The 22,730-nt window shown below is 33.5% G+C and overlaps 1 protein-coding gene across 4 annotated transcripts in view; it reads right to left on the reverse strand.

Moving 5' to 3' along the window:
* Positions 1 to 22,730, reverse strand: part of RYR3 (ryanodine receptor 3) — a 249,473-nt gene that overhangs the window by 148,210 nt on the left and 78,533 nt on the right. For all 4 annotated transcript variants that reach the window (XM_075503016.1, XM_075503012.1, XM_075503015.1 and 1 more), the window contains exons 9-16: positions 20,994 to 21,068; positions 19,958 to 20,114; positions 13,605 to 13,778; positions 9,554 to 9,675; positions 6,135 to 6,303; positions 4,939 to 5,074; positions 3,190 to 3,285; positions 2,362 to 2,480 (exon numbers count right to left, since the gene is read on the reverse strand). In XM_075503016.1, coding sequence (XP_075359131.1) covers positions 2,362 to 2,480; positions 3,190 to 3,285; positions 4,939 to 5,074; positions 6,135 to 6,303; positions 9,554 to 9,675; positions 13,605 to 13,778; positions 19,958 to 20,114; positions 20,994 to 21,068 — 1,048 coding nt within the window. The remainder of the gene's footprint in view (positions 1 to 2,361; positions 2,481 to 3,189; positions 3,286 to 4,938; positions 5,075 to 6,134; positions 6,304 to 9,553; positions 9,676 to 13,604; positions 13,779 to 19,957; positions 20,115 to 20,993; positions 21,069 to 22,730) is intronic.

The raw sequence follows: 22,730 nt of genomic DNA on the forward strand, positions 1-22,730 counted from the left end.
ATTCAGAATAGACCCAAAGGAAAGAATATAATAAACATTATCATTATTGTTTTCTAAATACTTTTCACATATATGGACCGAGTGTAGTCTGTACTACTGATAGAGGATATCAAACGTTCATGGAACACAAATTCAGAACACAGGGTTTGCAAAGTGCCTCAAAAAACTTTTGAGATTCCTTATTCTCATTTCGATTACAAAAAAGCAAAGCTAGAACAGCTGTATGTCAACTCATTACAATTTTTTAAATTAAATCTCATTCAAAATTTGAAATGTAAAATGAAATTCTTTCAGAAATTTACTTCAGCTCACAAAAATTTCTGAGCAAAATTAGTGGACAATTCTCAACTGCAATTCTCAGACTGCTTATGAATTGTTCTAAAGCATGTTTTCAATATGAGAAGTAATACATTTATTTTTGAAATGAAAAACATTTAAAAGAATTCACTATAAAGCAAAACAGAGTTTCAGAAAGATCTTATTCTAAATTTTCAGCTTCTTTTTTTGGTCACAGTCTGAAAAGTGAAAGAGATTGACATAATTCTCCCACAGATTACTGGAGCAAAAGGTTTTGGAAGAGAGAACACAGTAACATAGTGTTGTTTAATGCTGAGAGACAAAGCTGCACATTTTTGCAAAAAACCAGAGAAGTTTAAAGATGCACTTGAGCTCTGACAAGCAATCATTGAGTAATGAGCCCAAATGATCTAAACTCTTACAGACCATCTCCAAGACAAAAAACCTTCTTCACACTGTTGATTACCATTTTGGAAACTGCAAACAAGGAGTGGCAGAACAGTACATTTCTTTTAGCCACTCCTGTTCCCTGCCTAGTGGATTAGCACAAAACCACTCTCGACAGCAGTTTAAGCTAATATACCGTGGACTTTGCTATGTCCCAGCCCATACATTTTCCTTTCTACCATCTCTGTTATTGGGCAGAAACCTCTAGCAGAAGGACAGAGGTAGTAACTTAAATAACCGCAGAAACTCTGACTAGTACTCAGCTGTAAAGTATCTTGATAACATTAATGATTATCAGTAACTCAGAATTTACATATAAACTGTTTAAATAATCTCTACCTACTTGCTGACCATATTTCTGACACAAGGCTTTTAATTGAAAAAATCCTTCAAATCAATAATTTCCAAGACAATTTTGGTTAGTAATATTACTGTTTCTTATTTCCTAAATCATAACTGATTTTCTAATCTATCAGGAGAACAAGATGTACTGTTTCCAGAGTAACAAATAAATTCATTACTTCACATTACTTCATTACTTACTGATGTTTAGTCACAGACATTACAAATGGAAATGCACAAATCCGTTACCCAATCTAATTCTTCTGTATACAACATTTTCCTTTTCTGCTTTAAGTTCTCACTATGAGGTCTACATTAAGATTCTCCAGCTGAAAGGTTCTCTTTGTAGGTTACTGGCACAGCATAATAATCTTGCTAACAGCTAAAAGTAGTAAGATAAACTTACCACTGTAATTTCAATTTTTTTCTTATGCCTACTTATATCAGTTCAGACTCCCCAACCATGCTTAGAAATACTTCTCCTCCTTTTCACTATTTGTAGTTGCTTAGGTTCTCCGTATTACCTTCTGTAAATCAGTAATTTCAGCTCACTAAAACTTTCTTTGTTCTTCCTCCAGGTTATCAGTCTTTCAAATAAAATTTTAATTGAGGAAGGAAACTCACATCAGAAAAATCACACATAAAACTATATCCTCCTCTGTGTGGTGATGTCATCCTGATCGCAGCCAGAAACTGAGTTCACCTTCTTCTGTCATAATAAATTGCACATTGATGTCTAAATTAATTTCCACCATTATTTCTTCTGGTATAGCTCAGAGTTTTTTCTTTCTTCTGAACACCTGTGTTTTCAGATATTTGGATTATTTTTCCGATTTCTTATTTTATTTTGTTCTTTTCTGCTACTATTATTATTACTCAAGTTAGGAATGGCTTTGCAGGATTTAGTTCTGTCTTTCTGCAGATACAACAATGGTAGTTCACTGCTGCTGCAGGGCCCTACATCACAAAGCAAGCTACTCTGTCCACGTGCTTACAGCCACCAGAATGCTTCATTTTCTCAGCAAATCCAAAGTATCTAACTTGTTAACTACATGGTTGTCATACATATTTGCTGTATTTGAAACTGAAAAGCAATTACATATTACACACTTTTAATCTCAACAAAGCAATTTTGCAGATGTACTTCAAGGTTATTCTATTCCTTTAAAGGTAGCAGAATCACATATCTCCGTGTAGACATTTATCTCTTTTTTTTTTTTCCCCCCACAAATCATTGTAAGATTATCAATACATCCTTAATTTTTCCAAACATACCTTGTAATTGCGCCCGTGTTTATCCAACAATGAAATAATAGATTTGATGTGCTCCTCAGCTATTATATTTAAAGCTTCTGGGCTTTCAATCAAGATGCAGTGCAACACTTCCAAAATACCTGTATGAAGGCCACAGAAATAATGTTGTAATTAAATCACCTGCGCAACTGAACATAATCTAAAAGCTCAGTAAATAACAGAGTATCTTAAGAGATGCCATCTTTTCTCCAGCCTAAAAAGAGAATGAAAACACTTATAAAGAGTATTGATATGACTATGATGTGAACCACATTAGACATAAATGTATTATGAAGCTGTTAATTTCTGTTTTCCCTTGAAAACAGCCACAATTTTAAAACCACTTGGGAAAAATGCAAGTTTATCTCCTCCTTTTCAATGAGAGAGAGAAAGGTTTTAGTAGGGAGCATTGTATAGTATTGTGATATTTTGTTGAACACCGCAGAGTATAAAAAAATTTCTCTCTCTCTCTCTATATATGTTATTTGTACTTGTGCCCACAGACAACTCTGGTGTTATTTGACAGCAATGGGACAGTAGTCTTGATATTGTCTGACCCAATCCATTAATTAACCAAATTCACATTCAACACTGATTGGATGTGGCACTGCACATACCAAATGTATGGAACCAAAAAATGCGACAAAAATGTCTGTTTAAATGTAATATTTTGCTTAATTAAAAAAAATGCAGTGTATTTTTTTTCTAACACATGTCGCTTTCAGGGAAAACTGCTCTGACATTTATAATGTAAGACAGCTGTGTATGGTGTATTGATAGTTAATTTACATTGATAAAAGTGAGTCTCACCTGAGGAAGATTCTAATCTGTCCAATTTACTTATTAGCCAATCGAGGTTACTGGAAAACTGAGTACAATTGTTTCTGTTGCCACGAATGAGAGCAGCTGGAAAAAACCCACAAGGTATAATTTCATAACAGGAGATTTCCTTTTTAAATCACCAATGTTAATCATATATATTTTAACACAATTTTTGTAACAACTTCACAAAACAATTTTTGTAACAACTTCACAAAACAAATCCTAAATACACATGTTACTGTAATAAACAATTAAGAATTTCACTAATTTGAATATCAGCAACTGACATAACTTCTAAAGAGCATGTAGTTTTTGAAGTTGACAAGGGTCTACTGGATAAACAAGAATTTCAGCAGAAAGTATGCTTTATTTATGTTTTATTTTATTGTTAAATTTAAATAGAAATTATCCCCCACCCTTGTGTGATGCAAATGTCAAGCACTGTCATGATCAAGAGGCTGAAACACTTCTTTTTCTATTGCTTCCTACCAATAAGTGGGAAGATCATATGCAGAAGTTTAAGCTCAAGTGCAGGTTGGGTGTACTGCTCTTTAGCTCTATTTTCTGATTAAAACATGTTATATAATGGATAGCTTCTAGTCTTCAGCAGTGCAGAACACAATGTTATTTGACTGTACTTTGAAAGTTCATCAGCATTCAAGTATTTCAAGCAATACTGATTTTTTTTCTTCCAGAAGTTATTACTGATTATAGAAAAACAAAAAAAAAGCCTTTTGTATACAATTGTCAAGGATTTTTATCATGAAGCATTAACTTAATATTTATCCCATCAGAACAAGTGTGTTCAATAATGCACCTGCAGAAGAAAATCAGGACAAAATCTGAAAAGGCCTATATAGCACCAAAGAGGTTTTTTTCATCCTACTTTTCTTTAAACTCGTAAGATTGTAGTAAAATGCAGGCAACGGTATCTCATTACTTTCTAAAGCAATGAGAAGGTTTCACCAGAAGCACCTGCATGTCTGTGCTACGTGAATAACCTCATGCTTCACAGCATTCCCCCTGGTTTGTTTTATTCTTGTCTTAACTCTCAACTTGTGTATTTTACTATGGCTCGGGACTAACTTTCTCTGTAATGAAATCAGAATGTATTTACACTCCATCAGAAGACAAGATTCTCCTATATGAGGAATTTATGCAAATCAGGTATCAAATTAATGATTTAAAGAAATACACATATACATACTTCTATAGTTTTGGCCCTACTACAACACAGAAGCAGTTCATTCTAGAAAGCATGGCATTGAAATAGACAAAAATCTTCTAATTTCTGTTTTATGCAATTATTTTTATTAACATTTAAATCTAAGCCTCAAGTGACAAACATGGATTCAGTAGACCTACAAGCTCTGACTGTTACTTTTAGGCTTCTCTTCAGCTTCAGATATAGAGACTGTTTTCCAGTTTTTCTAATTTTTAAAATAGTAATTCACACCTATTTGCATACCATAGGTACATTTATATTTAAATAAAAATATATGCATTTGGCATGCTGCACCAATCTTTTTCCTAGCTGAGATTTATTTTTTTTGCTGTATCATTGCTCAATAAACTCTGTTCTCTGTAATAAATATCAGTAAGTATATGGAAGAAATTCTGTAATTTACATGACAGAATGAGTAACACATAAAGTATTCTTTGGTGGTGAAGCAGCAAGTAGAATATAAAGGATACATATCCTGGTTTTTGACATTAGTAGATTATTGAAGAACTTACCTAACAATTTGTAAAGGAGATTCAAAATTTCTTTCCATGCTGTACCATGTTCTTCCCTTGAAAATCCTGCAAAATGAGCTGCGCTGTTGTAGTCGTTTAAGCGATCAATGCAATTCAAAACTAGTGCCAGCATTCCCTAAATGCATATGACAGAGAGGAAAGCAAATTGTACGTGAAAAAGCATTTGTTGCTGTTCTTTTAAAAGACTTTTTCCTATACACATTCAAAAGTTGCATCATCTTAGATTAAAAAAATTCAAACTATTGTGCTTACAAGATTGAATATGTATTTTTCTATATCAGAATCATCCATTTTAGAGAATGACTCTATACTGTTCCTTACTCAGCTAAGCATTATAAAAAGTAAGGAATAAACAAAGCTTACAATAAAGGCTTTTATAATTTTTGTGAACAGACCCTTTTTTACATAAAATCTTCCTTACGTAGGAAAAAAAACCCACTTTAAATTTATGTACAAAGGAATTTTTGTTGATTAAAAAAGGTGGAATTTTACTACCCATTAAAATATCTGTAAAACAAACAAGTTCAAATACTAGAATAGATTTTTAACTTCAGTTTGATTGGAGATTAAAATGGTATTGAAAACCTGCAAGCAATCCAAACATGTTTAAAACCATTGTAAAATATATTTCCATTTATATAGAAGTATAATTATTCCATTTTCATTACATAATCCTACAATTATGTAATACATATCCTTCTTGAAAATTTCTTCCAGTTTCTAGAGATAAAAAGTTCCTGTTTCACACCCTGGCGTACAGAAAAGACATCAGAAATACCATCTATCGTTGGTCCAAGTTTTATTATTCATTTAGGATACCCAGAACATATAACTTCTTAGAGAGAAAAAAAAATTCTTGTCACAATCGTTTCTTTTAAAAATGACATCTGTTTAAAGATGCTCAGAAGTATTAAGACCAAATTTTATGACAGAGCTTGTGGCCTGTGACAAGCGTGGAAGTGAAAAACACGTAACAGCAAGTTATCATATGGCATTACAGTCTATTTTTTATATATATATATATATATATATATATATATATATATATATATATATCAGCCTCAGAACTTTACATAATAAATCATATGCATGCATCTAGATGATAATGCTTAGGTTCTTCTCAATGTTTGTGACATGATACACTTAAAATAATGTAACAATTCCTCTCCCTGTACCTCTTCTTTGAATAGATTTTGTCTGTTTTTGAGTGACCGAAGCTTGCTTTGCTTATCTTCATGTTCCAGGTCTTCTTCGGGAAGCTGGAAGTAAGTAATCAGGTCTTGCAGAGTCTGAGCCATCTCCTCAATAGGCAGGGCAGTGGGTGACAGTGTTCTGTTGTTTCCACTATGGAAAACAACAACGAGAAAGACTAGCAGCATTATTCATTTTCCCACTGTAGTTTACAGTATTATGTAGCAGCCTATTTTCTGTTGGTAGCTAAATCAAGACGTTATACATATGACACATGTATATGAGCAACAGCTGATCTGAATTGCAAATCATTCAAACATCTATTGTTTGGGTGTCCAGAGCTTCCTGAAGTGGAATCACGTTTTCCTTTCTGCATTGATGTAAAGAGAGGGAATGATTAAAAAAAATGAAAAAATGAACAGAAGAAACAATATAAGTCAGCAAAAAGATGAAACAGAGATGAAAGATGTACCAAAGTCCTTTCTTACAGTAACCGATTTTGTTTAGATACTTTAAATCCTATTGATGATATAAGTGTAATGTGCAGATGGATTAAAATACTAGCAGTTATTGAGGCTGTACACCCCCAGTCTTCTAGACAAAGAACACAAAATAACAGGTAATTCTAACCTTTAATTAGGTCTTCTGTATCAACTCTATATAGGATATAAAGAAGGGTGGGATTTAAAAATACAAAGCATTTCAATGAATCTCAGTTGTCAGTAAAATAATGATGTCTCTTTCCTGTTCAAGCATTTGCTCAATCTTGGGTGACAATCCAATTTTTCAAGGTCTGACTCACTATTATAAATAGTATAATCTAGGAGGAGCTTATTGCTGGCAGAGGTGACTTTGTTTTTATATCCTCAGCACAAGAAATACAAAGGAGTAATGTAGTCCCCTTGTGATACTGAAGAAGTAATGTTTTAAACGCAGTCTTGTAATGGTGGGTTCTGTGGAAGCAAATTCTTAATTATAAACTCATTTTTCTTTATTTTTTCATCTATTAGGCAGTAATACAAGGATGACCACTTGATCATCATAATTAAAATTTCTGCCAAGCACTATGAAAAAACAGTTTCTGCAGTACTACATACATTCTTACCGATTTCATTGTGTATTCTTAGGTGTTGTTCTCAGCAATTATAAATGAATATGCATTGACACAGAATTGTGTTTTACCCTAAAAATCTTCAGACAAAAACATATCGTATGGAAGAGCTATAGCGAAGGAAACACAGAACTTTCACTGAATTGAAGATCTTTGTCTTGCTGCTTGTTAAAGAGCTATTATCATGTAAGTTTAGCAGTGTAAGATAAATGTCACTAATAATTTACTCTAAAGAATGAGGGAAGGGAAGGGGAGCAAAAGTAACAAAAGAAATAGCATAATAAAATTATGCTTCAAAATGCCCCATATTTGCAAACTAACATAGCTAAAGGCATTATTCAAAAAGTCAAATACAACCACATAGGTAAGACAGTTTTCACGATACTTCCCTCCACTATCCAAATACTAAAGCACTCATCAGAACAATGAGTTTACAACTATTTCCATGTAAAGTCTCAAACTTATTGGTAACTAAGTTCTGTCAAAATTAAGCTAAACTGATAAGTCACAGAAAACATTCTGAACGGTTTTGTACAAATTGACAAGCCAGATGATATAAAGCAGTAGAACAAGCCTTTTTAAGCACAACATATACTTCAAGAGAACTGGAAAAATTTAAGCTGAAGCAAGTTCATTAATATGGTGAAAGCAAGTCAAATTTTGACTCAAAAAATCTATTTCATAAATAAAATTGTTTAAATACAGGCTTGAATCCAGAAAACCAAACTAGGGATGAAATGTGATAAATACAGTATCTTTCCATGCTCATTTTGTCAATGGTTCATCAAGATTCAACATCTCCTGAGGACGCAAAGGCTCTTCAGTCAGCAACATACAAATTTAGATAAACTGCTTTAAATGATATACATGTCCAACACATTTGTTGTGCTATTGACCAAGATTGTATTTTTCCATGAAAAGAAAGGTATTATGTTGCCACATGTGTGGCAACGATATTAGGCAACTACTTAACAAGTACAGCTTTTTAGATAACCTTCTCAATAAATCAAGATTATGACAGAGCAAGTCTGGTGTCATATTAAATTGTTTAAATTCCTTGACTTTCTAATATCCTTTGTAGTATTGACTCCATGCTTAGGATACTTCACAATGCCCAGGTATCCAAGGGCTTTGGTGTTTTGATCTGTGGAAATAGCCATCACTGTTTCCACATTAGTTTGAGTGCTATTATACAGTTAGTGGAACAACCCAATCTCGAATAATTCTCACTGAGGTAGTAATTAATTACTAACCGCATTGCCCTCTACTACAGCAAAGATTTGGAAGATAAATACTATTCAGAATGTAATTCTATTGATTCTATTCTAAAGTCTTAGAATCACAACTTGAATTATTCCTTAAAAACAAATATAGTCACTCTCTCTCTGCTGAGATGCTGTTACTGACTTTGAATACCCATAAATCCATTCCACTGCAAATAAATGTGTTGGTTTAAACAGGAGATGTAGGAATGCTCACATAATAATTTAGCTGAGAGAGAGAAGTTAAGAAGTTGTTCCTTTTACCTTCTCAGCTGACAGCCTTCTGCCCTAATTGTTGTTACTGCATATATCTGTTATACTGCATACAGTTCACCAGAGAGAACTGCCTCTCCTCTGAGCTTTAAATCTGCCAGATACGATCAGAGGGGTGACAGAGAAGTAGGAGGATCAACAGGATGGGTGATTAAAAAGGTACAGAAAGAATGTTTCAGCCCAGATTTTGAAGGCAATAAATTGGTATTCTCCTCCCAGATATGTAGAGATCTATTTTGTACTTCCTTCTTGTTTATTTGCATGGACTTGGGGCTGCTATGGGGTTTCCCATCATATTTTTGGTCTAAACAGTATTAGGCATCAACATTCCTTTCAATTAGCTTGAGAAATTTGAATAGAGTTAGCTATAATATTTAGTCTACCAAGAAAAACAGAAAAATAAGAACCCTTTAATGAATATTGTGAATTTCTAGCTACTGTAGAATATTTACTAATGGATTTACACTAAGATCATTTAGCATGTTTTCTTCAACCTGGATTATGACACAGTTTGCTTCTGGCCTGAAGGTATTAGATTTCATATAAATAATCTTAGATGAGCTGTTTTATCTATTTAATGGCATTACTCATCAAAATTATAAACTTAAGGCAGTAAAAATATATTGCTAATAGCTTCTAAATACAAATACTTGAAAGGAGGAAATAAGGATTCTGTTAGAGAAATTCCTATCATTTCAGAATACTTTAAAAAACAAGCAAACAAAAAATGAATTGTATGTAAGATGGTAACAACTACCTTATAAACTGGCTGAATAAACTTGTAGTATTGCGAATGATTCGAGCAGCCTGGGATTCCTCATGCTGACATCTTTGTAAGGTTAGACCATCATCCATATGGCCTTCTTGGTGTAATATAACCTATTGAAAGTCAGTAATCATCACAATAATTACTTAAAAAACCTTTGTGCTTTTAAGTATTTTGTAACTTATTTCAATATTGCACTGAAAACAGTAATTGCATATATACTGACCTACTACTTGTTAATCACTTTATCTGAACACCTCTTTATTAATTAATTACAAATTTGTCAGTTGCACATAAAAGTTGTTCAGAGAAGACATTTTAATGTACCTTTAATCTCCCACAATTCATTAAACATATATGCTTACCAAATATTTTCCAATTGAAACAAAAAATGTCACTCTTTCTATATTCTGGCTGTCAGGGAAAGAGGATCTTTACTATCTTAAGCATCATTTACTAAAGGATTCATGCATGAAAAGACTGCTGACAAGAAAAGCAAGCTGCAGTGACAAACATCATAAAAATTACAATGCAGCTAAAGGAGCAACAACATTTATGAGTAACTTCTGACCCATTTAACTATTCTCTACACATCACGTTGGAATCCTATCAGAACCAGATGTGAACATGATACGAACTTCAAGCAATAACAAAGATCCTTTGGTGGGTTTTTAATTTTTCCCTTTAAAAAAAATAACCCAAATTCAGAAAAAGCCAGCATAATTTTTAGGCATCACAAAAACAAGTCTTGATCATTTTGAGTCACTGAAATCCTACAGCACTTTTGTAAGAATTAAATGAGAGTTATCCTGCTTCTTTGCCTAAGATGTAACCTATTGAATTCTCCACTGAAAAATGTATTTTTTTTAGCTCTGAGATAGTAAAAATTTGCTGCCCAACTTCCCCGTTAGCTGAGTAATTCTGAAGGCACCGAATAGTTAACAAAGAAACTAATAATGTTATACAAGTGGTTACTGCCACAAATGGGAAGGTTATTTACCAACAGCTTTTTGTACATACTGGCATATAGGTATACCAAAGTACTGGAAATTGATGTTTTTCTATACTTGGCAGGATCCAAAGTACACATGATCTGTTCCTTCCAACGTGCTGATGAAGTGTTTCAAAAGAGGTAAACAACACCCTATGAGTTTATCTGGACCCAGAATCCATGGAAATGTGACGGAGAAGACTAGGAATACCTTTTTGAATGAGTATATTGATAATATTATCTTAAAGGAGACTAGTTTACATACTGGTCATCTTTCCTCTTTGTTCAAGTACTTCTTCATATAGAGTCACACTGTGGATGACTTTGTTAGCTGAAATATCACTGTTTCCATAAAGAAGGGTTCTGGGGTCTCTTAACTGAACAATATCTGAAGAGCTGTTCTTCCTATCACAAGACTAGTAAGAAAACATTTGACAATCAGATAATGTTTCCTCAGGCCATTGCATGTAGCTCCAGATTTTGGAGCTACAGGAATGAAAACATTTGACAGATAGGATATTAAAGCTGCCACGCTTTGCAAAGTAATTGCACCTTCACCATGGTGTAGCAGATATGCACACTTCTCCCTAAGTATGCAGTCAATCAGGGAAGAGAGAAGTCTTTTAGAAGGACCTAATATTCCCTATTTCTCTGACCAAAAGAAAAACCACCCCAAAACCTCAACTAAATCGTCCAGAAACACCACAATGACAGGAAAGTGCTATTTAGAACTCCAGTAAGTACATCATGGCCAGAAGCATCCAGCACTGTCTGCTCCAGTTCCTGAGTTAAACCAATTCCCTGCATATAAAGGGGCATTTGGTACTGCCTTGCTTGTTGAGGTACAGTAGGGCATTGGTATTGACCAACACCCTGAGCAATGGTCTCTAGGACCTGAATCCAAAACATGTAGCATATGTTTGTCTGTTCTCTGAGCTCTTTCATTCTGGAGCTCTGCAGGAGTTCATAGCTTGCACATAAGCAGGCTCTCAAACTGAAAAGATAGGCATCCATCAGTCACGCTGGATGGTGGAGGAATGTTGAATAGAATATTGATGTAAACATCATCACTATCTGGCAAAGTCTTGAACCCTTGGTTACTAAGACCTCAGAGAGAGAGACAGATACAACAGATCAAAATTCTGGCAGAAATCGTGCAACAGAAGCCTCATAAATGATGCCAGAATTTCTTACATATTTCTGCCTTGCAAAGACAGCATGATAACTAGATACATGAAACTACACCAAAGGCAAACAACAGAAATTTTTACTTGGCATTTTGAGTATTTTATAACAGAACTAATCCCATAGTTGTTTTCTCCTCTCTATAGATTTGCAGTGGCTGTCAGTGATAATAGCTAGGTTATGTGAAAAAAACCACCCTTTGCCTCCTGCAAAAATAAGGTATTTCTCAAGCCTCCTAGGGCTACTGAGGCATGTTACAAAAAGTGCAGGTCACCTTGAGGATTACAGTGACTGAAAGTGAAAATCTCCTGATAAAATGATGGTGGAGGATGCATACAAAGTTATGACTTCACTTTTACCATAGAAAAATAAATTTTATATGAAATTTAAAGGGATGTATATATCTAAACTTGCTTACAAAATTATAGTACTATAATTTTCAGAGGATGAAAAACTGCTTCTTGCCTCCATAGGAATATCAATTATAAGAAGCGAAAAGGTTTGGGTTTTCTTCTCTTTGAAGGCACTTAACAGGAGAGAATTCTCCAGGTGAGAGGGCAACAAAAGATTTGGAGTCTCTGAACGTGAATGAAATGCTTTGAAAGACGAATAATAGTAACAGGCAATTATGGAGGTTCTTTTAATCCCTTGCTGCTGAGCAGAAAACTGGGGAAACAAAATACTAAACTCCACAGGAAGCTATTGCAAAATTCTTCATTGAATACAGAGGAAGAGCCTTTTCAAGAAGTAAAATTGGACACTCTGAGGAAACAGAATCCCATAGCCAATACTGGCATGGGAAAGGAAGAGGCCATCATTGTGTGATTAAATCTCTTATCAAGAAAATACTGAATGACTGGCATACAAAGAAGAATTTCTCTGCTCAGCCAGATTGCTGAGAAGAAGTGAAGGGGTTGGGCACTCGCTCTACATTTATGACTGAGTGTGCTGTACAAATAAATTAGATTCTGCCAAGGGTGTGCTGAGGACCTCATTTTTTGTATTACAGTGCTTGTGTATCTTGTACAGGGCATTCTCTTGTGAATGTACACACATACAAGTAATTAAAGAATTCCAACCTCTGTTCAGTAAAGAACTTCTTTTTTCATGTTCTAACAATAGGTTCAAGTTGTAAACATCTATGAATACAGAATCAAAGTAACGATGCAGTATGCAAAGCTACCCAGTATGCAGTATGCGAAGCTAAACCCCTTAACTCTGAATGAAATGTAAACATAATTTCAAGACATAACAGGTCATATGCCCCTAATTAAGAAAATACTCATACTCTATAATCAAAAGGCTGAGTGAAAGACCTTCTCGATGCCACATCACAACTACATCTAATGTTTTGGCAGGAAATTGTTTGTTAATATCCCTTAAGACACTTGAGGAGTTTCTAGGGCCATTTCTTAAGTAACAGATTTAATTGCCATTTCATACAATATACTCAATTAAAAAATCTAAAACACCAGTGAATGTAAGATGACTTACAAGTTTACGCCCTTAAACAGTTAAATGTAGATTTTCAAAAAAGTGATTTGACCATCCAAATCAAGAATTTCCATATTTTACTGAAGTGTCAAAAATAAAAATTGAGCCCAAATTAATAATTTTGTTCTGGCAAGAAAAATAACTAAATACATTTCTTAGTGGTAAAGTTTTTCTTCAGTTACATAGTTATGTTAATATCCACCATTGTTTTCATTTTTAGAATGGAATATTCACACCCTTTTCAATAAACAGCACAAAACAATTAAACCCACAACTGACACATTGGTAGAATGGCAAAAAACCAGGACAGACCAAAACTGTTATGCAACTAACATTAATTTTACAGTAATTTAAAAACCCCTCAAACATTACCTTTCTTTTCAAGGGACCTAAACGTGCTGATTTAGCGTCTTGTGCTTTGTAAGTCAACCATAACGCACTGGCCACATGTTGGACAAAACAGATTGAATCACCATACTTTATTTCTGGGACTCCCATTCCATCAATGTCACGTTTAAGACTAGAATCCTGCTTTTCTTTTAGCTCCTAAGAAGATAAAATAAAAGCTAGCATTTAATCTCAGTACTGGAACAGGGTAAACAATTGAATTCTACAGTGAAACACATTCCAACATTGAACAATTTTTATGCTACTTATGTTGTTAAGATGCAGCTAAATTTCATTTCACATAATTTCTGTTTCTATCCAATTAATTAGTCAGATTCTGATTAAAAATAATTTCAAGTCTGAAGCATCATTTTCACTGAAGCAAGAAAAATCAAGCAAAATCCACTACCATGTAAAGAGATATATATATAAAAATCTTTAAACACTTAACCTAACCTAATCAATAACTGAGTTACTAATGTAATTAAAGTTTCAGTGTAGTAGAGTCTGTAGAACTCTATATTACTAAAATTTTCAAATTTTAGCTTAAATAGGAAAAAGAAAAGTGAGGAGAAACATATTTTGAAATTTAGTTAAAATATTTTTATGCTAAAGAATTTTTTGCTTATAAATAGTACATGCAGATAAAAACTTCACTTGGAATAACACCTCTGTATTGCAACAACCAGCAAAGAAGAAAATATTAATTTTTAAAATAAGTACGTTTTGGCTTTTACATTTATTTTACATTTGCATTTCTTAATTTTTTTACATTTATTTTATTTTTCCATTTATCCTCTTTGTAAGCGGAGTTGGATTCTTTCAAATCTCTTTTAAAGAAATTGCTCAATTCTCAGCTGGAACACCCAGTACAATTTTTAAGTCCAACTTATTTCTTAATCCCATTATTCTTCATTCACAACCAGAGGATTTTAAGTCTCCGGCACAAAAGCAAGTATCATTTTCTTTAAAAAATAGTTTTCCTTTCAAAATTGAATTCAGGAATAAGAACAGAATTATGCAGCAAATTCTGTAGTAGCAAATTATGGATGCATGTGCATGTATGTGATTAAACAAAAAACTCTAAGTAAATACAGTAATTAGATTATATCATTTTTCTGTGATTTCAAATGCTGATGGACTTAACCTTAAGTGTAGATAGTTGCCCATTTCTTGCTAAATAAACAAAATATGTTAGACATTGATACACAGTTTAAATTATTAGATGTGTAACAGGTTTTTCTATTTCATTTCAGTTTACTGAATATTCAACATATGTGGAGTAAAGAGAAGTTCTATTTTAACTATGCTAAACTACTTCGATTTATATGGAATTTAGCTATCACATTTCAACAATAATTTTAGTTGAAACAGATAGCATTATAATGCTAAGATGAGGCAGAATGAAATTACAAGACGTTCCTTGGGGATACCCTTACAATATCAAGACTATGGAGAAATCATGTCACATCATATTTATGCAAACTGCACTATCGTGTACAGATAAAGATTAACGCTTTCAATACACATTTACAGCGAGGCCATTAAATGAAAAACACAATAAAATAGCAGAAATTCATTAAGTGTCAGCAATTAATTATTTGGCTTTACATAGCACCCTGAAGATTAAAACATTTTTCTCAAATATTATGTCTGCGTCAAGAATCAAGCATCAATGAAAATTTCAAGGAAAGAAATCATAATGTGGTAACAAGTGATCCTAATTAAGTTACTGTTTTAAAAAAATTGAGCTATACCGATCCTTTTTGATGAAACTAAACAAAGAAAAACCAAGATTTTTCGAATTTCAGAAATAAAGCTTTAGAATTATTTCGGGGGCCTGAAGGCTATTCTCACTTTAAGCAATACAGCATAAATTCCTCTTCATGACGTTTTACTCTTTGTGCTCTGTCCAGTTTCTCTAGGATTTCAGCCAAGTCATTTGATAGCAGTGTGCAAAGAGAGGGTGTACTTTCTAGCAGCTGAAAAGTATAGTCAGATAAAGATTATGGAGGGAGAAGGGGGGGGGGGGGGGGGAATCTCTTATCTAGATATTTGTGCATTTGTGCATATCTTAGCAGCAAAATAACCAAACACTTTCTCCTTCAAACCCCTCTCTTCACAACCTATTCTCAGTTTAACTCCCTCAGGCCATGAATGAATCAAGTCAGAGAAAACAAATCACATCATGGGTCTAGAAGATGGCAAAGGAAAAAATAACAGTAACAGAAAATAAAAAAAGAAAGATGGAATGAACAAAGGAACTTGAGGGCAAAGCTGTCAAAGATGCAATTTTTACAGGATATTTAATATACTAGAAGAAGGGCAAGATTTAGAAACTGAGAGAATTCATAGAATCATAGATTCCTATGTGACAGAAGGAAGTTAAGGAACGGCAGTGTGAACAGGACAAATAAACCCAAGTGTCTTTACAATGATTTTTTCAACAGTCTTCTGGTATAAACATAGCAGGGAAAAAACTCTTGATATCTTAAGGGCTTGTTTACGTACCCCTAAGAACGGTAAGACAACCTGACTGCGGAACTCGTATTAAATCTAACTTACGCAAGCTAATTAAAATTGTATCTTTTGGTGTTGCACACTGTTATTGCATTAAAAGTACTGCCATCGGCTACCCGAATTTAACAAAATAAAAAGATAAAAGGTCTACAAATATAAGAACAGAGGACTGATACATTGAGCTTACCTATCTTGCTAGTAGGCTTACTGTACTCTGTATACTTTGCTGTATACATTTCTACACCCCAGTAGGCAAGAAAAAAAGAAAGTTATTTTAATTTTACCTTCTTTTTCCTCCCATGTAAAATAAGTAGAAAAAATAGCTTAATACTGTATTTGAAATGCAGTGCTTACTGGGAAATGATAACTGTGAAATATGAACTTACAAATAAACACTTGAACTTTTAGAGACAATTGTAGGTAAAGGTGTCTGTAATACCTATAATCTTATTCCAAAAACAAATTAAACTTTATGATTACTACTAAACTATTACGACATCCTAATGCCATGTTGAGCCCCTAAGATAGCTACATGCTGGCAGTAATATTAAAATGATATCAAATCCTTCTGCATGAGTCATCTGTGACTTTTGAATGTGTCAGAATGTTACTTACTCAGACTACACCAATAATTTCTTCATTGTCAATTGTATATACCATCATGAAAATAAAATGTGAAATCTCAAATATTAATTCTGGGCTACAACAATTTTTAAATAAACAAATATTTTTAAATATGTTCTTGTTCTTCACTGTGTTTACTCTCAAAGAAATTTATAAGCAGAATCAAGGTTCTGCTCAGCAGAGTATACTGAGCCAAGTACTGTGCTGGAATGAGAACATCCCATTTCAAAACAGGATTCCATCTGCTGTAGGGAAACTGCTGTCTCTGTGGTCACAAGGCATTACAGAACTGTTGCCTTAAAATATAAAGGCTGACATTTTAGAACTTTGTCAAAAGTAAGCTCCATATTAAACCCAACAAAAGGCATAATTTGGGGGTTTTTCCATCAATTTCTGATGCTTGTAAGCTTAGTTTGCAGTAAATAGACATATATTGCATATGCTGTTTCCATTGAAATCAGCACCATAATGTTCTTTAGCATATTCTTTCACTTTTTTAAAAGCTCCCTTCTATTCTTATTTATGTAAGGACATATTAAGGAAAACTCTAATTTGAATTTTATAATTTAAAATACCTGTTTCAATTTCCAGCGTTACCCAGCAAAAGGAAACAAAACAGTGAAAGTAAATACATTATGAATGCAATCACAGGTTTTGAAAAGCAAGGAACGTACAAGACTGCTGAAGTGGTATGTAACAATACTGAGGATGAAGGTGTGCTTTTTCAACAAGAGGGTCTCTATGACAAATGTTGGAAAAGTAAGACTTTAAGTCATGTGTTACAGGCTCCTGGGAAACTTTGGGGATTTGGTATACTCCACGTAGCTCTGCATACTGGCAAAGAAAATCTCTTTTTTCCACAAAAATCCTTTTGCTGGCTTCCAAACTGGAAAGAATTCCTCAATGGAGAAAAGTTTTATTTCCTTTTGGATACTCCACAGCAATGTATATTCTGAGCAATCTGGTCTGAATTCAGTGTTGACCCCACCTGGAGCAGAAGGCTGGACTAGATGACTTCCCAAGGTCCTTTCCAATCAGAATTATTCTATAATTCTAAAGGACAGGAGTGCTGTAAACAGCCAGGTATTCCAGCACCCTATTTTTAAGTATCTGTACACAGCTGGATAGGAAGGTATTAGATAGTTATCCTGAAGTTTCCCTTAATTCATGCCATATTAAGGTCCAGGCAAGTGAAAATATTTCTTCATTGAGAAAATGAAGAAGAGAAAACAAAGGTTTACAAATACATATGTGCAGAAATTAAGATAATCACACTTGCATATATCTAGTCTAACTATTAGTTCTACAGTTCTTTTTCCCCTCAATCTGTATGCAATCAGCACTTGGCTTTAAGAGTCCTTTCCTTCTTACAGTCCAGATCAATCTTTGGGGTTTACTCGCTTCCAAAACCTCACCTTTCTTTCTTCAGGAAGAGTTATCACTGCTTGTTCCCCTCACCTTTGGAAACACTAATGTCTCTACCCATGGGCAGTGCAGCTCTCACCTGCCCAGACAATAAACAACTATTCTTATTCTTGGCACAGGCAAAAGCAAATTTATAACCTATTGTGAGATAAAAATATTCTTTTCTATATAGGACAGCACAAATCCTACATGAGGATGACGAGACACTGAACTTGTATTTCATATAAAAATGTACATTAACAACGATATTATGTACAAATACAGTAGAAGGGATGAATGCATTACACATTCATTACTGACTTCTGTATAATTAATTACTACTGTACTTCACCTTATTAATTTTGGGGATTGTAACAAATTTCACTAATGTGCCTCTGAGACACATCTCAACAAAAAGAGTAAGAAAATAGGGTATGTTTATTCAATGTAACAGAAATTATTTACTTTATGACTATGCATACATAAACATAAAATTTATATACTTAAAATTTATACATTTATATACATAGATTAAAATATTAAGAAATTGTAGGACAGCTGGTGGCCAATTAGGCAGTGAGTACATTATAGGAATTTGAACACAATGTTAAACCAGTAACTGCGGCATTCCTGGCATACTCACCATCCTTACCAGGGTGCCATGATTTGCCAAAAATGGGAAAAAATTACAGCTGTAATAAATGCCCCTGCACAACATCATACGTACAATCTACACTGCATAGCCTTTATACTGAAGAAAGAACCAAAAACTATTTGGTGAGCATCTAGCAATCCAAGGAAATTTCCTGATAATTTTTCAATTATTTTGATTGGTTAAAATAAAAATTCTCAGCATTCTGTATGCAGTCATACCAATATAATAAACATTGTTACTTTAAACACACTAAAAAGAAGTATTTGCTTTATTACACTAACAAAAGTCTAGCACCTGTCAAGACCCTTAATGCTAGATTTTAGCTAGTATATATCTAACTTTAAAGATTCTTTTTCACTGCCCTTCAGGGACCATACAGCATTCAGAATTACATGGAACATTTAACTTCTCATACTTAAAAAACTCTATTGTAGCAGCTATGGCAACTATTTATAAGTAATATCATGAAAGCATGTAAAAACTTTTCCTCATCTTTGGTGTAAAAACCTTTCACTTTCTCGAAAAAAGTTATTAATTTCGCCTACCTCCATAATCATTCTTCATTCTCTCTCACTTGTACTGCTTTTCTCAGCTGGAAATGACGAAAAAGCTAGTGACATGCAATGAGCAGCTCACTAAAGAGCACAGTTTGAAAACATATGGTTTAGAAATCACTGACTACGTTTTCCTTGCAATTCACCTATCAACACACTGCACAAAGAATAACAAGGGCAGAATTTTGTCCAAGTGAACTCAATTCAACTGAATTCAATTATGACAGATAGAGCTGGAATGAATAACATTCTAGGGAGATTCTGTCCAACTAAAATGATTCTATAATGATTAAAGCATTCATATTAAACCACTGTATCTTGCACTGTGTTAGTTTTCAATCTTGGTTTTTTAATCTGTTAACAGTTTAGTTTACTCTAAAACTTATTCTTCTTCCCTATTTTTCCTCAAGGAAACCTTTGTTTTTCTCAACTCAGGTTGTTTACCTTTGTATTTAAATGCATAATCCCTGTCAATTGCTTCAATTTAGAAATTACAAATAATTTATAAAGTTGCTGAATCAACTCAGATCTAGTATTTGAGTGCTCCACATTTAAGACAAATTTGCATTGATGTTATTTACCTTTGATGCTCTAAAACAAAAGGCAGTAGATGTTGTGTCTGACTTCTCTCTGTCTAACATTGCAAGTCCTTCATCTTCATTCAGAGCCAAGTACTTTCCTGTTGTAATATGTCGCAGACGGAAAGGCTGTCCCCATCTGATATTACTTCCACTCCAGCTAAACATATGAGACATCAAAAAATAATTTATGAAGTAGAGCAAAACTAATATTTCTATTTTGGGCTTATTTGGGCCCAAAACAGAATGTGCGATATATATTCCTTTTTGCTTTTGATTTCAATATTTGCATTAAAACATATGCAAAACTGTTAATACATGGGCAAAGGGAACTTTGGAAAGGAGTATAGCTTTAATTTTCTTGTTTCTATATCCTCTCTCTGTTTTATTAGGGTGTTACATATGGTGTCCATAAAAAAAATCCTACATGTTTCTGCAAAATACTAAAGTGTAAATTAACTACTCTATTTCAGTTGACTGCCTAAACAAACGAATTAAACCTGTGAGGACCCAAAATTCCAAAGAACTATCCTACATCCCTGCAGTTATGAGACTATTTCATTTGCAATCGCAAACACACCAAGAGTAAAACAAATATACAGTTCAGAAGGCCATCAAAGTTAAAACATATATAGTCTTATGGTATATATTGAAATTTCACTTGCCACAAGTTTAAAACAAACAAAAAAAAAAAGATATCCATGAGGGATATTACTGTTCTGATTTCCACCCATGCTAGTGAAAACTAGGAAAGCATTTTTCTTTTGGACAGAAGCAATGTCTCAAGCAGACGTATCTCATCGACAACACTGCTTTTGATATGGGACACAGACAAAAAAAAAGTAGTCTCAAAATACTGACATTCCCCATATGATTATATCATGGTAAATTACTTTTCATTATTGACAATGAACATAGTAACATATACCATATAGCAGGACAAATATATTACTCATGTTCTGCCTTAAGGGTCTGTACCACCAAATTGCTGTTAACATAACAAGAGCTGCTAACAAAAAAGTTCAAAAAACATCAGTACCTTATTCGAAGGGGTTCTACTCTCCACAAAGACCTTGCTCGAACGCCAGCTCCTCCAGTTTCATAAAGTACTTTCCTACAGAAAATATTCAGAAGATCATCCTCTTGTGTTTATTTGTGCTACACAGTATTTATAACTTACTCCTCTGTAAATTGTATAGGACTCAATTCTCCCCAACTAAACAGATGGAGTTGAATGGACACAAGATTCCTACTCATCAGTAAGAGCATGATACACTATCTGAATGTCCCAGGTAAGTTAGGCTATTTCCATTAAGCTATTCTCTCTCAGGAGTTGATAAAATACTTTGCCTTCAAAGTGGCTGATAAACTTTTGGTGTCTCTTAATCAGTCATAAAAATACGTAATTCATACAGTTCCCAAGAGATTAATCTAAATTACTAATGCTCTTAAACACATATAAACACAATATTAAAATAAGTATACACATTTGCATACATTAACGATTATCTGCATGAACACTACATCAGAGACTTCATTCCCAGAATTGCTTCTAACCTTATTAAAAGACAAAAATGGTGGTGATAAAACAAAAATTTTGTATTATACTCCTTACAAAACAGATAATACAGATAAAATTATATATTAGTTTTAGGAAACTCAGAGAAATAAAAAACAGGAAGTGAAGGGACTCAGCCTTTAATATAATCTAGTTTTCTTGAATTACTGGCCAGGGGTTAGTGACATGTTTTACTGCTGAAACTTACATTCTACTGAATAATCAAATAGAAACAAATACAAACTATGGTGGATTAGTCCTGTTCACAGGAATACATGTAAGAAAGTTTTTCATCTTTCAGTAATCATTCGTGTCTTGTCATCTAAGCACCAGAATTTGTATAACCTTTCTCATCTATAATGGATATAGGAAATACAATGGATAATAGGAAAGGTCTCAATCTGAGACTCAGGATGCATAGAACCTTTTTTTTAAAAAAAAAAAAAATAATAATTTTTTTTAATAATAGTTGTATTTGTTGCATTTTGCAACAGTAAAAATTCAGGAAATAATAAACTTCTAATCAAATATTTAGTTATAATAATAATTTGGGAAGTTTGATGTGCACCTTACCTATTTTAAAATATTTTAAGAATCTCTTAACTAAGTAAATTTAATGTGTAAATTTTACATTTTTAGGCTACTATCTGCAACATTACTGCTATTGGGAAACTGTATCAGAGTGAGGGCCTTGCTTTCACAATGTGACTCCCATGCTGTCCTCCATACTGTACTATGTAAGGGTTTATTGCACCATCATTATATAATAAATTGAAATATTTTGTAACTGGTAGCAAACGCTCAGTGGGCACTCTAACTGTACAGAAATCTGTTCACACAACAAAATAGTACTAGAGCATGACACTATTTTTTGCTATGCCTACTTCTTCATTTGACAGAGTGACATGACAACATCTATGTGTAAACTGTGAGCATGGTCAGAAACTGAGCCCTCCAGGTAGACACCAATAAGAAAATAATATTCTTAATAATTGTAATATACTGCAGTACATTCCTTCATAATTTGAGCAAGAGAGAAGGGTTCAGACATACAAGCAAAATTATTCTAGATGCAAAACAAAGTGATTCACTAGCTTCTTTTCAAAAGCACAGCAAACTTCAAAAGGTTTGTTGGGTTCTTTAATTTTTCTTAGAGCAATATAAGCAGACAGCCTTTTTTGTATTTCTAAACTTTTCTGGCAGTGGTTCTTTCTATTC

Source organism: Mycteria americana, chromosome 5 (assembly GCF_035582795.1).
Source record: "Mycteria americana isolate JAX WOST 10 ecotype Jacksonville Zoo and Gardens chromosome 5, USCA_MyAme_1.0, whole genome shotgun sequence".
Taxonomy (NCBI): Eukaryota; Metazoa; Chordata; class Aves; order Ciconiiformes; family Ciconiidae; genus Mycteria; species Mycteria americana.